Here is a 15,792-nt window from a genome sequence, read left to right as displayed (position 1 = left end):
TCTACCTGCTGCGCTAGCCCTTGTCTCCTAAGGAGAAGGCGCATCTCAGCAGGGAGGCAGACACGAGATGTTACGGGGGCATTATCAAGGAAGAAAGACAGTGTTCTGCCTCCCCGCTGTGGTGCAAAGAAATTCTCCCTAGAGACATATGGCCCAAATGCTGTAGCAGGCAAGTCGTGGATGGCAAACTCCATTTGGAGTGGAGGGGGTGTTGTCTTCCCAATGCAGTGTCGTACCCTAGGCCAAAGGGTCCCAGGCACCCTTCCCGCTGAAATAAAATGGGGAAGAGTCAAATCATGGGATTTGAAGTGAGAAGGCCGGGGGCTGATGATCGGAACAGACTCTGCAGCGCTGGTGCTGGTAAGACTTGTAGTGAAGATGCTGCGTCTCTAAACGCCTCCCCCCGATGCCTGTCTCTCCCCCTTGCCAGAACATGCTGATGGCTTGTGCCACCGTCTCACAAACGTGTGCCCAACGTCCAAGCCCCAGACACAAGGGCTGGCAAAGGATGCTTGGGAAATCCCCAGGGAGTCTCTGCGCCTGGAGGTGAAGCTGGGACAAGGCTGCTTTGGAGAAGTGTGGATGGGTAAGGATTGCTCCAAAGTCACATGCCGGAGGCTGCGGCAGCAGGTGCTTGGACCGTGAAGTCTCTGCTCTTCTTGACTGGTTTGTGAGCCAGCTGGATTTCTGGCAGCCGGGGCTGGAGGAGAGAATAGGAGTTTTAGCCGTTGTCGTTTCTTGCAGTAACTGGGGAACCTTCCTTCCTGGCACCCAGGATCCTTCCTTCCTGGCGTGTCCCATCTGGGGGGGGTGCTCACTGAAGTGGCACGTAGCGTCCCCAGTGCTGAAGCTGCTCCCAGGGCGTGCCTGCTCACCACACAGGGCTGGAAGGGTGTAACGTCTACCACCGCAGAGAGCCATTGAGCGCAGGCCAGGGAGTGCGGAAGCTGGGTGGGGAGCAGTGAAATCGGCAGTGAAGCTGGGTGGGGAGCAGTGAAATCGGCAGTGAAGCTGGGTGGGGAGCAGTGAAATCGGCAGTGAAGCTGGGTGGGGAGCAGTGAAATCGGCAGCTCTCCCTTTGCTAGTTAGGCTCAGGCTCTTAGGGCATCCAGGCATGTGGCAATTCGCAGGCTTGTCCTGAGCGAGGGCTGGTGCAGCCGCATCCCTGCACGTCCAGTTGATGGTGTGTCACGGCATAACCCGGCTGTGCCGGGGCGACTGGGTGCCAGGCACAGCACTGTGCTAGATGAGCACCTGTAGAGACAATGCCTAATCCTCAAGCAGCTGCTTCATGCACGGGCTCTGGCTTCATCTCCAGGGACCTGGAATGGCACCACCAGGGTGGCCATAAAGACGCTGAAGCCTGGCACCATGTCTCCGGAGGCATTTCTGCAGGAGGCCCAGGTCATGAAGAAACTGCGTCATGAGAAGCTGGTTCAGCTGTACGCTGTGGTGTCCGAAGAGCCCATTTACATTGTAACCGAGTACATGAGCAAAGGTGAGTGCATGATCCCTGGGGCAGCCCTGGGCTCTGATAGCTGAGAAACTTCATCCTAGTGGAACTAAACCTACTGTGAGAGCAGAGAGCGGCTTTGGGCAAGCTGCACTGGATGCCAGCAGGTGCCGGAAGGAATCTCTCTTAAAACGGATTCGCTCTCGTACGCGGAAAGCCAGATTCCAGTGGGCGGAGGTGGAGGCCTATAATGGACCCAGCCAGCTAAGCAGTCTTACCCATTGCTCCACAGAAAGCGTGCTGGGTGTTTCGCAGAGGCACCTGCCCTTGGCAGTGTGCAGTTTTTGTTAGTGAGAAGAGTTAGGTGGAGGGTTGGGAAACGCTGGGGAACAGAGGGATAAGGAGATTGCCTGCTTGGGAGCTGATGGGGAGGGGCGGGTAGAGTTGCCAGTTCTCCAGGACTGGCCTGGAGTCTCCTGGAATCCATCTCCTGGTGACGATTGAAAGCAATCTTGGAAATGTTAATAGGATATTTTAAGAAAGTGGCATAAGGTCATGTTGGGGGGGAAAAAAATCTCCCGGAATAGTGGACAACCCTAGGGGCGGGCGCCGCAGGTTGTGAAGTGAGGAATAACCACGCCCAATTCTGGGCCTTAATCTCTTGCCTCACAATGGTGCAGGCACTCCTGCCCTCTACTGCATGGAACTGGAGCTGCTCCGTGTGTCATAGGCCCCATCCTGCTGGCAGATTGTTCTTTAGCTCAGCAGGCAGGGGTCTGTGTCTTATGGAGCAGGAGGGTTTGGATTCTGTCCCTGCTGCTGCCATGTTCCAACTGGCTGTAACGTGCAGCAAAGAAATCCCGGGTGGCTGCCGATTGGTTTAGCACAAGACTCTTCCCCCCGCCCCCTATCATTCCCTCACTCCAAGAGCCGCTGCATGAGGACCCCTCTTTGCTGTTATGCTCAAACACCGTCAAGCCGCCGAGAGTCTGGTGTCTGCTCCTTCCTAACCGCAGCTGATGGCTGTGCCTTTCTGCCCTAGGGAGCTTACTGGATTTCCTGAAGGGGGAGATGGGCAAGTATCTGCGGCTGCCCCAGCTGGTGGACATGGCGGCTCAGGTGGGTCTGGCTGACTGGAGAGCTGCGATTGGAATTTCCCTTTTATCTCCTTGGCCACTGTGGGCAGCCCTCGGGCTTTGGGCCGTGTCAGGCCTGGTCTGGGTGTGGTGTGGGGGTCCAGCTGACAGAGAGGACAGGACAACCAGAGCAGTCTCCACAAGGGCAGTTTGAGGCCAGCGGGATTTTGCTTGCACCCACGTGAAATGTCCCCCAGTGTTTGAGGTGCTGCCTCAGACGTCCTTGTCCTCTGCATTTGGGGGTAACGTGGTCCAAAGCCAACAGTGCCATGGGGTGGGGCAGAGAGCGGAAGAATCTGGTCAGAAGGGGAGGGCCTCTGTCCCACTTGCCCTTACCTGCTCTCTGTTTCTCTGCCACAGTTGCTCTCAGGTGAGACCTGGGAACGGGACGGTGAGGGTAGAGCTAGAAAGTGCTAGACTGTGGGTCACCTGCCTTTCAGGTTCGGGTTGCTGTTACGGCAACCTCCTCAGTCAAAGGCAATAGCAGTCTGGAGGGTCACAGCACTTGGAGAAGGGGAAGGGTCCTGTGCTAGATCCGTTGCCCTGACTCTATGGCTCAGACACAAGGACGACTGTGGCTTTTTGTTCCCAGCTTGGCTCCTGCCGCTGGACCGATCCCACCAGGTCTTACTGCCCTGACCTGGCTGCTGTAGAAGAGGCCTCCAAACTACTGGGGCTCTGTGGGAAGAAAATCCTTTATCACTGCCAGGCTTCTGTCTCTTCTCTCCCCGACCCAATCCCCCCACAAACCTGCATTAGCCCGAGGAAGCCTTACAAAATAACTACAAGCCCCTTCCAAGTCCTGTAAGCTGGGTGTGACCCACTTTACCACCTCCCTTCCGCCTCAGTCAGTGCCTCCCATGTTGCTGCTGGTGTGTGGGCCGTTTGCCGTGCCCTGGAGGCAGCTGCACACCACACTGCGGTAAAACAGTGAGGGCTAGTGCTTGGGCGTAGCGTCCTGCCTCTTCTAACCTTCTCTGCGCACTGTCCGGGCGGGCTGCAGATCGCGTCTGGCATGGCCTACGTGGAGAGGATGAACTACGTCCATCGGGACCTCCGAGCTGCCAACATCCTCGTGGGGGAAAACCTGGTGTGCAAGGTGGCTGACTTCGGCTTGGCCCGGCTGATTGAGGACAATGAGTACACGGCCAGGCAAGGTATGGGGAGCGGGACGGGGCACGTAGCTTTTGTGTGCGGGTGCCCGAGGGAGCTGTGGAAAATGGAAAGTAGTGAGGCCTACACTACAGAACCCACATTTCCAAGTGGCTCAGGCTCCTACATTCAAGCCCAGCTCTGGGATGACCCAAAATTGTTACCCTCTAGCAGCTGTTTGTGGGCCTGTCTGGCTTCCTGCAGGCTGGCCCTGGCAGTCTCTGCAGAGGTGCCAAGTATTTAAACGGGGTGAAGACTGAATTCATGCCTTGACCCCGAAGGTGGGGAATAGCCGGTGGGGAACCCTGCATGGCTGCAGCTCAGGCTACACATGTTGGGGGACTCGGCTTCGCAGGGCTCTTGAGCCAGCACTTCTAAGGAGTTTGCAGTCACAGTCCCATGCTCGCTGCTACGTACTCTGTGCTTTGAAACCCGCACTTTGACGCCTGCTCGCCCGCTGCTCCCCCTCCTGGTGCCATTGGAAGGTGAAGGGGAGAGGACTTGGGACCCTTGGGGAACTTAATACAGTGCTTGCTTTCCTTGGAAGGAGTGTGGGGGACAATCGCAGTCACTAGTGCCACTGACTGCAGGTGGGTCAGGCTTTTTTGTAGCCTAGTCGTCTGAACAGAGGTCTGCAAGTCTGGCTGGAGAAACTCCCACCTAGAGTAGCTCTGCACTCACCCCCATGGCAGTGTCACGACCCCTCGGTTCTCCAGGTGTGGGCTTCTCAAGTGGACACACCGTGTGATGGCATCTGAGACTTGTTTTCTCTCGCTGTTGCTTAGGTGCCAAGTTCCCCATTAAGTGGACAGCCCCAGAAGCTGCTTTGTATGGCAGGTTTACCATCAAGTCAGATGTCTGGTCCTTTGGAATCCTATTGACTGAGCTGACCACAAAGGGCAGAGTGCCATATCCAGGTAAGGCCATGTCGTCACTCGACACTGCTGCAATCGATCTTCCGGAGTTCGATTTAAAGAGTCTAGTTAAGACTTGCTAAATGGAACTTGAGTGCCCCTGCTGGTGGCCGCTACTCCTGCTCTTGCCAGGAGTAAGGGAAGCCGATGAGAGCATTTGCCCCTATTGGCCTCCCACCACGCTTGGCTCATGGGAAGCCGACTCCAGTTACGTATTCTGCGTTGTTTGAGTTGCGTACCTTAAGCTGAGCTGCCGGGTCCAGTATAGATCTGGCCTCAGCATAGATGCCCCCTAACCTCCTGGTATCTATAGTGACTGTGCAGTCATTGGCCGCGGCAGGATCTGGTATCCGCTTAGGCTGTGGCAGATCCCAGCTGATCGATGGAGCAGTGTATTTGTTAAAGTTGCCATGGTGACTCCTATGCTCATCTTTGCAATGGAGAAACTTGCTGTGGTGTTTCTGCCACTGCTTAGGCATGGGGGCAGATAATGAGGCCTTCCCCATGGTGGGAAAGAGTAAGGGGGTGGAAGAAGATGTTCACTGAGCCTTGAGTGAAGCCCCAGACCCGGGGCAGCCCGTGATTATATCATGGTCATTGATGGCCATGCAGGCAGGGGCGCCGGCTGCCACAGCTGGCCTCAGGCCACTCCTGCCCAGACCCCCTGCCTTGGATCAAGTTCTCCCCACGTTCCTGCCGTGGTGGGGTGGGGAGAAACTCGGCATGAGTATGTGGTATATTCAGGGCTGGCGACTTTGTAGCTAGCAGAAGGTCATGACTCAGTTCCTAGGTCTGTCACAGACTAGGTACGTGATCTTAGCCATGTCAGCTAACCCTGGTGTGCCTCTGTTTCCCCATCTGTGAAGTGGGCATGATAATCAGTGACGTCTCGGCACCCTATGAGGTTCATAGCAAAGCCAACATTATAAGCAATCCTTTAGTGGAATGCAAAGTAGGGTTCTAGTTAGGGGACCCATTGGCGGGTCTTCTGTTTTCAGTGCTTTGTGAGCACTCAGGGCCTCCAAAGAGAATTTCAGATGCATATTACAGGCATGAAGGTCCTTGAAATCTTTGTGTAGCTTGGTCCGGGGGTCAGCAAGCCTTTGAGATCTCTCCCGGCACTGAGTGGTATGTCTCACTCTTCCCTCTCTTGGCTATCAGGTATGGTTAACCGGGAAGTGCTGGACCAGGTGGAACGTGGCTACCGGATGCCCTGCCCTCCAGAGTGCCCCGAATCCCTGCACGATCTGATGTGCCAGTGTTGGAGGAAGGACCCAGAGGAGAGGCCCACCTTTGAGTACCTGCAGGCTTTCTTGGAGGACTACTTCACGTCGACAGAGCCCCAGTACCAGCCAGGCGAGAACCTATAGACGTGGGAATGATTCCTGGTGCCAAAGACCTTGCTCTCCTGGTGTGTCCCCGCACATGTCACACAGCACACCGCATCTCAAGAACTCCTTGCAGAGCCTGGTTTTGGGGACTAGCTCTTCTCCCAGAGGATGAGACTGGGTGCCTTTGAGCCCCACAAGGTGGAGGGGGCTAGGTTCTCCTGATCACTAAGTACTGATTTATGGTGTGTGTTTAACAAAGTGCGGCCCTTTGATATGAGATCAGTCGGAGGGGAATTGGCGGTGTGCCATGACTGGAGATTGGAGGAGGAGTCTTTCCAGGAGGGAAGGTCTGTGCAGAAGCTGGAGGGGCCTTCAGGCGTCTTCCTTCTAGTGGTTCTGAAGTGCAATGAAAGGAATAGACAACAATGGCCTAGGCTTTCACTGGAGCACTTGGCTTTGCTGGGACTGGACACTAGTGCTCCAGATGGACACCTTTCAACCTCAGATCATGCCTCTTCCAGCCTCTCTCTTTCCTTTGAAACCAGCACAAGGTTCCCCCAGTCCTCTCTGCTCCCGGAGCAGAGGGGGCCGCAGTTCGCTACAGCAGCGTTTGTGGTTTTAGACTGAGAGACTCTTCCAGAGAGAGGACGTCCACAGTTCAGTGCGCACGTCACTCGATCACCACCACCCTGTGCTGCTGGGGCAGAGGGTGGTGGCCTTGGGACACCAGCGCCAGCACCCTGGCCTGGCACATGTGAGTTTGGATCAGGGATGGTGGCTGTGGCCTACAGACCTGGAGGCTGTTGAGGTGATTTTTCTCCCCGTGCAAGACTCCACTGGAGAGCGAGAAGGACTTTGTGGCTGAGTTGCACTTGCAGCTGCATTCGTGTTCAGTGTTGCTGCTCATGGTGCCAATGCCTCCTGACTCATTTTGGGACCGTGTTATATCCTGAGCTGCAGGTTTCTGTCTTCCAGCCTTGTCTCACCCAGCAAAGGGAACCTTGTCATCTTGATGACTACTTCTTAGAGACACACTAAGGCAAATGCCAGTGGGGCAGGATACGCCTCCTTTCTCCTATCCTTGCTGCCTACCCCCCTATTGCTTGATGGGTATTCTTCAACCAAGTACCCCTGGTCTTCCAGCCAGCACCCTAAGCAGTGCACCGGGAGAATGCCCGGCCAGACCCTCTGTCTCCTCATTCCACTCATTAAGATGCATCTTCGTTTACGCCAAGGATTTTAGTGCTAGAGAAGCAGGGGCAACAGTTGTTCTTGGGACACTTGGATGGTCTCCCAACTTTGCCAGTCAGGAAAGTTGCTGCTTTTTGACTGGCTGGGTTCTTTGTGCCCGGCCAGGACCGTGGTCTGATCCTCTGCAGGCGGCTAAGCTCAGGAGAATCCCAAGACAGCATCCCTCGCTCCATGGGGCCGTGGTTTCAAGAACTACTTGTAGAGGGGAAGTCTCCATTCTGCCTGAGAGCAAAGGGGGCTTTCCTCTCTGTCCTCACTCCCAGAATTTGTCATGAGCAGCCAGGGGGCATCTCCTCAACTCCAGACCCTGCCTCTGGAGTCTCCTGCTTTGGCCCAGCTTCTGAGGCTGTGTCCCTGGGTACAGGTGGGGGTCTGGGAAAAGGCTGCCATGGAGAAGGTCACTAATGCAGGGTTCCCCTCAACCCCATGCTTCAGCATAGGGATGTAAGAAAGTAGTTGATGGGAGAATTGAATACTCGCTCCCTCCCGCCCCGCAGCAGGAGGGGGATAGAGGAGGCTGCTGGGAAACAGCCTCTGCCTGTGGCAGGCTGAGGCTTGCTGTGGACAGAGGCTGCTCCGGCAGCAGCCCCTGTCTGTGGGGGTCCCAGCAGGGGAGCTGGGCCCCCCACAGAAGGGCTGCTGCAACCAAGCAGCCTAGGCTGGCTGCCACGAGCAGAAGCTGCTGGACTCGGTGCAAGCCGGAACCGAGCAGTCCCAGCTCGTGCTGGGCTGGGACGCTGCACCTCTGTATTTCAAATGCCCAGTGGCTCTTCCTGCATTTAAAATGCAGAGCTGTGGCGCAGGCGGCTCCTGGAGCTGGCACGAGCCGGGACTGCTCAGTCCTGCCTCAGGCCAGCGGCTGGAGCTGCCCCCGCTGCAGCCCTGCAGAGCGGTCCTTATCGACTAGTCGTGTAGTCAATGTCATGTGTGTCGACTACACAATTAGTTGAATCACCGCAATTTAACATCCTTACTTCAACAGCTGGAGCTGAGAGCTTTGGCAGGGTCTTGGTATCTACCCCGTTTGCAGCATGATAGGGTAGGGAAGCAACATCAGTGTGCACTGGTGTCTGGCCTACTTACTTGGCCCTTGCTGCAAATTGGCACTAGACCCCGAATGCAGAAATGATGTACAATCTCTAGTCTAGGCCTCGGTGAGGAAAGGAAAGAGGAAGGGTCTATCTCTGTGAGGTGCTAAGAACCCTCACTTCCTACTGCAATCCTGGGCTGCTTTGATAGCAGTTGACACGCAAGTGGCTGTTTGCATTTTTCATCAGACTCGTGAATAAACTGCAGACTTGAGTTTGCAAACTATGTCCAGTAGATGTAAAATCTCGACTGAATCCCTTCTTGCCAGATCTCTCCTCTGCTCTCCTCAGGCAGGGAGGTCTGGTGGAAGGCAGATTCAGATACCAGTTCTAGGCCAACCTGCTGTCAGTGGGGGTTTTCTGGTGACCCTTACCCTAAAAGAGATGCTAATCGGCCATCTAGAGCCAAGTCAGTCATGGGGCAGGAGAGATTACAGTAGGCAACTCTCCACCTCCTTCGAGCTGGCAGGAGAGCAGGGAGGTGGATGGATTGTATGCAGGGCAATAAGAGCCGGGCTGGCCCCGGCACTTGGATTCCTGTCATTAACTGTGCTGTAGGACAACACTGCAAATGGATGACCTGTGTCTCGGAGGCTGGTCCCCAGTGGACAGTGGAGGAAGTCTGCAGAGGGGATGTTTGCCTGGGGATTACTCCCGGCCTTTCAGTGAAAGTGCTAAGCCAAAGGAACACTTGGGATAGACTTGGGTGGTCAGAATGAGAGACAGGGAGGTGGAATAGCAAGTGGTGCCCATGATGGCAGAGTGTTGTTAATGGGTGGGCACTTTGCCGAAGACAGGAGAGAACACACAAGACACCACCCTGCCCACGGCCAAGATAGCTGGCTGGCTGTCAGCCCAAATCTCCAAATGCACCAAGCAAGGTCCCACGTACACAGTCCTTATGGATTTCTTCCTCAGGCCCCATGTGGGATCGGCCAGTGCTTGGAGCAGGACTGAGTGTGCTCGGCCCACCTCTGGAGGGGAGAGCGCTCAGTGGGGTGGGGAAGTAGGAGGGGGTTGCTGGACTTGCCCTTTCCTACTCCACACACACAGGCTGGAGATGTTTCCGAGTCTGACCGTTTTCAGTGGCCGATCTTGCTCCTGCCTCCACCTCTGACTGTGACGCCCACGCAGCCACCAAAGCCCGATTTCTCTCCCCTTTCTAGAGAAGTGATGTGGTTCAACTGGAGCCACCTCGCAGCTGTCGGTGGGTAATGCCGTCTGAAAAGGGAAAACGTCTAAGGAGCTGTAAAATAGCCTGGTGTTGTACATAGCCCCGAGTTGCCCGGGTGCTCCCCCGGAGCCCCAGCTGTTAAATTAGTTGCATGTCTTTTTTCCAAGGTAACGCTGGTTTCTGCAAGTGGATGGAACTGGAATTCTTTGCCATTTGCCCCCAAGACTTTTATAGTCCTCACTCGATTTGTCTGTATTTTGGATGCTCTTCTCTGTGCCAAAAAACACCCCAAACCCAACCCTCTTGGCAACTGAGGGACTGTGCTCCAAGCCCAGAGTTTAGCTATCCCGAGCCAATGCTGTCCTAATTGCTTCCCTTAGGGGGCATCTGTCCTGGGGGGGGCTTTGGCTCATGGCTGCGAGTGACTCCTGACCAGCTGTCCCCAGAGCGACAGACTGGCACCATTGTTCAGACCCATCCGATCTGCGCCAGGCTGGGCTGGGTCTGTCTCAGATGCCCGCTCTTGGTGCAGAGGAGAACCATCTTCTCTGGGGAGTGTTCAGGAGTGCTGGGCAGGCACAAAGCCTTCCCCTGGAGAAATTCCGGCTGGAGGGCGGGAAGCTGGGATTAATCCCACCCCCTAGAAACACAGGCACCAAAGCCATGGGTGATTGATTCTGATGTGCTTCCCCCGACTGTCCCAGCCTGTGGCCTGGCTCTGGAGCAAAGTGGGGTTTGGTATTTTTCGTGCTCCCAGAGCTCTCTCCCTGTTGGGATCGTTCTCTGTCATTAGGGCAATTGAGCCAAACCTCCGCCAGGTGCCAGGCCCTGGAACAGCTCAGCCTCAGGTTGCAGAAAGGTCTTGACAGCAGTGGCTGGCTACCGCTCCCTCAGCTGGAGCCAGGGAGGCACGAGACGTGTCCAGGGCTATCGTGGAGAGGACCGACTGCAGATCCACAAGTAGCCGCTTGAGACCTGTGGAGCATTTCTGCAGACAGCACCAATTTTGTACCTGTGAAGGGCTCCGTTGGTAAGAGCCCCTCAGGCAGCTGTGAAGAACTGGTGTGGCTCCTCCATCTGCCTTAGGTGAGGAGCCAGGGGACAGGGAACAAGCGGGGGGTGGGGGTGCTGCTTGGCCCAGAGTAGGTGGAAGGTTCACTGCAGCTCCCCACAGCTACCTGTGCAGCTGGGAGCTGCAGCCCCGCTGTGGTAAACTGAGTAGCCCCCTGGCAGTGCTACAGCCCCACCCGCCTGCCAGGCCAGTGTGGAGCCCAGTTGCGGCAGCCCCTCCACCTGTGGGCAGAGGGGGGGACTGCTCAGCCCCAGCTGTTCCCTTGCCCTCCTCCCTTCCCCCCCCCAGGCTTCCCATCTGGCCAAGGGCAGGTGGAAGGTCCCCAACTGCAGGCGGGCTCCCCATAGCTGCCTGTGTGGCTCTCCCCAACTGGGCTCTGGTGGGGCCGTGCCTCGGAGCCTCAGCCCAGCCCCTGGCGGAGAACCTTGCAAGCCTGCGCAGAGCTGCATCTGTGGCCGCTGATCGAGGCAGATTTTTGCGGATCCGATGCCGATGCACATCTGTGTATCCGTGCAGGGCTCTGTGCCCGTGGGCTCCCTCCGCTGCCATCCGTGCCAAACTCATGTTGGTTCCAGTGGGATCTGACCTTTGGTCCCCTCCAACTTGGCCTGCTCATATTGCAATGCAAGGAACCTAGCCTGGAGGTAGCCTGACCCACGCCTAACCCACGCCTGTTATTTACAGATCAGCTTTACCGCACGTTTCTCATCTGCACTGCTGATTTGCCTTTGTGATAAAAATCATTAGGGTCAGAAACCGAGGTGAAGCAAGAATCCAGCCTGGGTTTATAGATGCTCTTTAAAGCTGCCGCTTTCTGAGCTGTTGCAGCCACACTGAAATCCAAGACACAGCTCCCATCGACTGGCCTCAGCTCCTTAGCATAAAACTTTCCCAGTCCAGCGGGGGAGAAGCAGGTGCAGAGGGGTGAGATAATTGGGTCTTCCCAACCTAGCCCCTCAAATGTGGCTGGCAATCTAGCTTTGCTGCCAGTCTCTTCCAAAACAGGGCATGCTGGGAAATGTAGTTCATTTTCTCCCGGAGCAGATTCTTCCATGTAGGCATTTTTTCCTCTAGGAGCTCAGTGAAAATGGGAGTGGTGAAAACACAAACCCAGCCCTGCATCTCACGCTTATTTATTAAAATTGGTTCTCTTTTTTAATTACCTACATATTAAAAAACATCTTGAAAAGACTTCATTTCCCCTGAGCTCCAAGAAAAGTCCCTGCCTTTCTTCATGAGAAGACTGTTAATGTTCTGTATATCCTTTACGTGAATTTTGGACTTAGACCTTTTAGTTTTTCTGCAAAGCATGACAATTACTGTGTCTAGATTTCTGCATTCGTGAGCAGGGACTCTCGTTACCTTTTAAATGTTCTGTGTCTTTTTGCATACATTGAGCAGTTGTGGAGAAATCCTTAATTCCTAGAGAAATCAGGTTCCCCCCCCTCCACTTATTTTTTTGGTAAGATTGCCGATGTGCAGAGAACGTGGTTGGGGGGCGTATTAGATGTGTGTTGTGCCAATGAAGCATGTACAATTTATATAACAGAACTTTAAACATCTACCACCAAGACAAAATCATTGCTTCAGAAACAAAAATAGGCATATGCTGAAGAACACCAGGCTGGAGAGGTGGGGTGGGGCATGAAACAGCTGATGTACATATTCAAACTTTTTCAGTATGTACATTTTTTAAAGAAAGATGGGGCAGGGGAATAGAATGACTTGAATACTGGTTGTTTCCGGTGCTTGTCTGACGTTATGACAGCTGGTGTAGCAATAATGATGACTATTAATAATTGAAGTGACCACAATGTTGCTTTCTTTCCCTATCTTGGGCAAGTCTGAAGAAGAATAGAGCAGGATTCCTTGAATTTTTTTCTTGTCCCATGTTCAGATGAACCCTCCTCCATTGTGCATGCTGTAGTGTGCTAGAACAGGGTGACCCTCCTGTGTGTGGACACGAGGGGACCTAGGTTCTGTTGTGTCTCAGGGCTGGATACTGGTGTTGGAACTGACGAATACCCTGGAGGCAGCAGGATGAAGACTTTCCTCTCTTACTATCGTGGTTGCCAAATTTATTTTTTAAGCCAATAAACTAAACAGGAGTCTCTTAACCTAATGAGTCTGATGCTCTTTGGCATTGATTCAGGGAAATAAATTACACCGCACAAGGTATTCTTCTGCTGTTTTCACTTGTAATGTGTTTTGTAAAGTTGCCGGCTGATGACTATGCAGAGAACATGGTTATCTGCCTCTTCCCTGCTCCTCACCCCCACTGCCTTTTGAGTGTCTAAATATCTAGCCCCCTTTCTCTCCTTTTTTTTAATAAAACTTTTTGGAAAACCTAAAGTCCCCAGATTTGTGGAGGAGGAGCAGGGGGGGGGGGGGTCTTTGAAACTCCAATATTGGTGTAAATACTTTGAAGTTTGTCTGATTAAACACAAAGACCTCACGGAAAAAAACCCTTCGCATCTTGTGTCTGAATGAAAAGGTCAGCTTTTTGTGTGTGCAGCACTCTGAGCTAGGGCAAGTCATGTCACAAATATAAACGAGGGCTCCTCTCAGCAATACTAGAGTGCCTCTTACAAATCTACAGTCAGGCTTCACGCTAGCACACTTGGGCACACTTGTGATTGACTTCAAGGGAGCTAGGAGGTTTCACACTAGTTGAGTCGCTGGCCTCTGGCCCACTACAACTATCTCTTTAGGTAGCCTCATTTTTCCCCCATCTCCCCACATCCATCAGCCTAAATTTTCAAACTTATCAAGGCAAATATCTGTTTTGAGAAGCACATTCTAGCAGGCATTGTACTACCAAGGCCCATCAGACTATTAGCTCTAGACTGCCTTTTCAACAGCACATCTGTAGCCCAGTGGTGCACAACCCCAAGGGGGTTGCGACTGTCTTCCGGGGGAGGGCGGGGTGTTGCAGTAATGGGAGAGCAGCATTTAAAGGGGCAGCAGGTTTTTTTGTGTGTGTGTTTTTTTTTTTTCTCTCAACCAAAATTTTCCCAGAGAACTCTTCCAGTCAGCTCCCCGCAGATGTACTCCTCGGGGACTATGCAGCCTTAGTGAATGCCTTGGCCTTGCTGGAATGGGTTTTTAGAAGGCAGGCAAAAATTAAACTCTGCTGCATCATGTAACTGAGGATCTTGTATAGGGTCATGTGAGCGGAGTCTACTGATGCCAGCTGAGGGTTATTGGGTACAAATTAGGGCTGTCAATTGACCTGTGTTAACACCTGCGATTAACGCAGGTCAGAATGAATGTGTTAATTTTTTTAATGTGTTAATCATGGGCATTAATGCTGCGCTGCCCCTTTGAAGTGCCGCTCCCGTGCTTCAAAGGGGAAGCGCACGCGGAGCCGGGGATTAGCTGGAGTCCCTAGCTGATCTCCAGCTCCGCTGTTCCAAAGCCCCTTTGAAGCACCAGAGCAGCACTTCAAAGGGGCTTTGCAATGCAAAGCTGGGGGTCAGCTGGAGTCCCCAGCTGATCCTAGGCTCCTTGGAACCCGGGGTCAGCTGGGGACTCCAGTTGACCCCGGACAACATGCAGCGCTGCCCCCATTGAAACATGCCATTAATCTCATTTTTTTTAATCGCTTGACTCCCTAGTACAAATATTAAAGCTGCTGCATCTACTGGCAAACTGTTCCAGCACTCTCCGATTCCTTGGGCTACTGCAGGAAAAAGGAGAGACTGACTAGCACTTCAGCAAACCTTGTTTCTTTTTGTGTCCTCTAAATGTTAATGCAGGTTAGAGCTGGGTTGTCCCACTAGAAGCTGCTTCATCATGGCTATGCAGCCTGCATCTCATCACATCCCTCACTGATTTATTGCTGAGGGTTACAGGGCTGTACTGAAGCTTTGGGAAGAAGACGGAGCTTCAGAGGGGAATCACCCCTCCCCAGCACAGTTGGATGGAGCCAGTTTCCCTTAAACATGTGTGTTCTCCTGCCAGCAGCTCTTGCTGCTTATATTAGCATCTCCTCCTGGCTGCATTACTACTTCAGTGTGTGAGTTCATGCCATCCTGCTGGCCGGGTCACGATGCAGCTGGAGCAATGATGACTGTGCAGCTAGCCTCTGGCTGCTGCTCCCTTAGGGCCCCAAGACAAGTCACATGTCTGTGCAGCTCTGTATTACTTATCTGGCTGTACCAACCTTCGCATCCGGTGGGTTTGTCCTGCCAGATACCAAGATTCACACCAATCTGTCCATCTCCAGGTGCCTCTTTATTCTCCTGTCATGGAAAAGAGGGCTGGAGATGAGGTTGACTTGAGAAATAAGGGCCAGTTGTGTTTGCAGCAGTTGGGATCAGGTACTGGTCCAAATAGATGAACTTTGCAATTGACCTCTGTTTGGATGATCTTCAATGTCCACATGCAACGGCTTCATCGAAGGGACGGAGCAGAGCAGATCAATTTACAGTCAACATACAGAGAACGTAACAGCCTTAATAATCAGACCAAAGATCCAGCTAATCAATCTTCCACCAGTGGCAAATGGCAAGTGTTCCAGAGGAAGTGACCAGAACAGCTAATCGTCAGGATCCATCTCCTGTCCACCATTCCCAGCTTCTGCCGAACAGTCTATGGCAAGGGTGGGCAAAAGGGCCTCTGCAGGACGGATCTGGCCCACCAAGCAAGTGGATCTGGCCCATGGAGGCCCTGCTGCTTCCCCACCCGCAGCCCAATTAGTTTCCTCTGCCTTGCCAGGAACACACAGAGCTTGGAGGCTCCAGGTGCTCCTGGCAGGGCTGAAGGAGACTTTGCAAGATCCCCTGCCCCCAATCAGGGCCTGGGGCTGGAGGAGCCTGCTCGAGGCCCTGCCCTGTCCAGTGCAACCCGGGGCCACTTCAGAAATTTTTTAAGTGGCCCCCAGCAAAAAATTATTGCCCGTCCCGGGGCTATGAATACCATTCTGGCCCATCCTGGTCAATAGCCATTGATGGACGTATCCTCCATAAATGTAGCTAATTCTTATTTTGAATTCTGTTATCTTGGCCTTCATAACATCCTCTGGCAAGGAGTTCCATAGGTTGAGTGTTGTCCAGTTCTATGGTATGGAAAAATTACTTCCTTTTGTTTTAAATTTGCTGCCTATTTCGCTTGGGGCATGTCTAGACTTGCTTTCACTCTTTAAAGATATGCAAATTAGGCATAAATTTGCATATCATCTTCCAGTTGCTTTTTCAAAAGAGGTTCTTTCGAAAACGAA

General features: G+C 53.4%; 1 protein-coding gene across 2 annotated transcripts in view; it reads left to right on the top strand.

Moving 5' to 3' along the window:
- SRC (SRC proto-oncogene, non-receptor tyrosine kinase) overlaps positions 1–12,747 on the top strand; it is an 85,488-nt gene extending 72,741 nt beyond the window's left edge. For both annotated transcript variants that reach the window (XM_075901306.1, XM_075901307.1), the window contains 6 exons: positions 431–586; positions 1,319–1,498; positions 2,496–2,572; positions 3,593–3,746; positions 4,527–4,658; positions 5,817–12,747. In XM_075901306.1, the coding sequence (XP_075757421.1) occupies positions 431–586; positions 1,319–1,498; positions 2,496–2,572; positions 3,593–3,746; positions 4,527–4,658; positions 5,817–6,025 (908 nt within the window). In that variant the 3' untranslated portion in view covers positions 6,026–12,747. The remainder of the gene's footprint in view (positions 1–430; positions 587–1,318; positions 1,499–2,495; positions 2,573–3,592; positions 3,747–4,526; positions 4,659–5,816) is intronic.
- Positions 12,748–15,792: the final 3,045 nt, after the last annotated feature.

Source organism: Pelodiscus sinensis, chromosome 18 (genome assembly GCF_049634645.1).
Source record: "Pelodiscus sinensis isolate JC-2024 chromosome 18, ASM4963464v1, whole genome shotgun sequence".
Lineage (NCBI taxonomy): Eukaryota > Metazoa > Chordata > Testudines > Trionychidae > Pelodiscus > Pelodiscus sinensis.
This window is presented reverse-complemented; position numbering and strand designations above follow the sequence as displayed.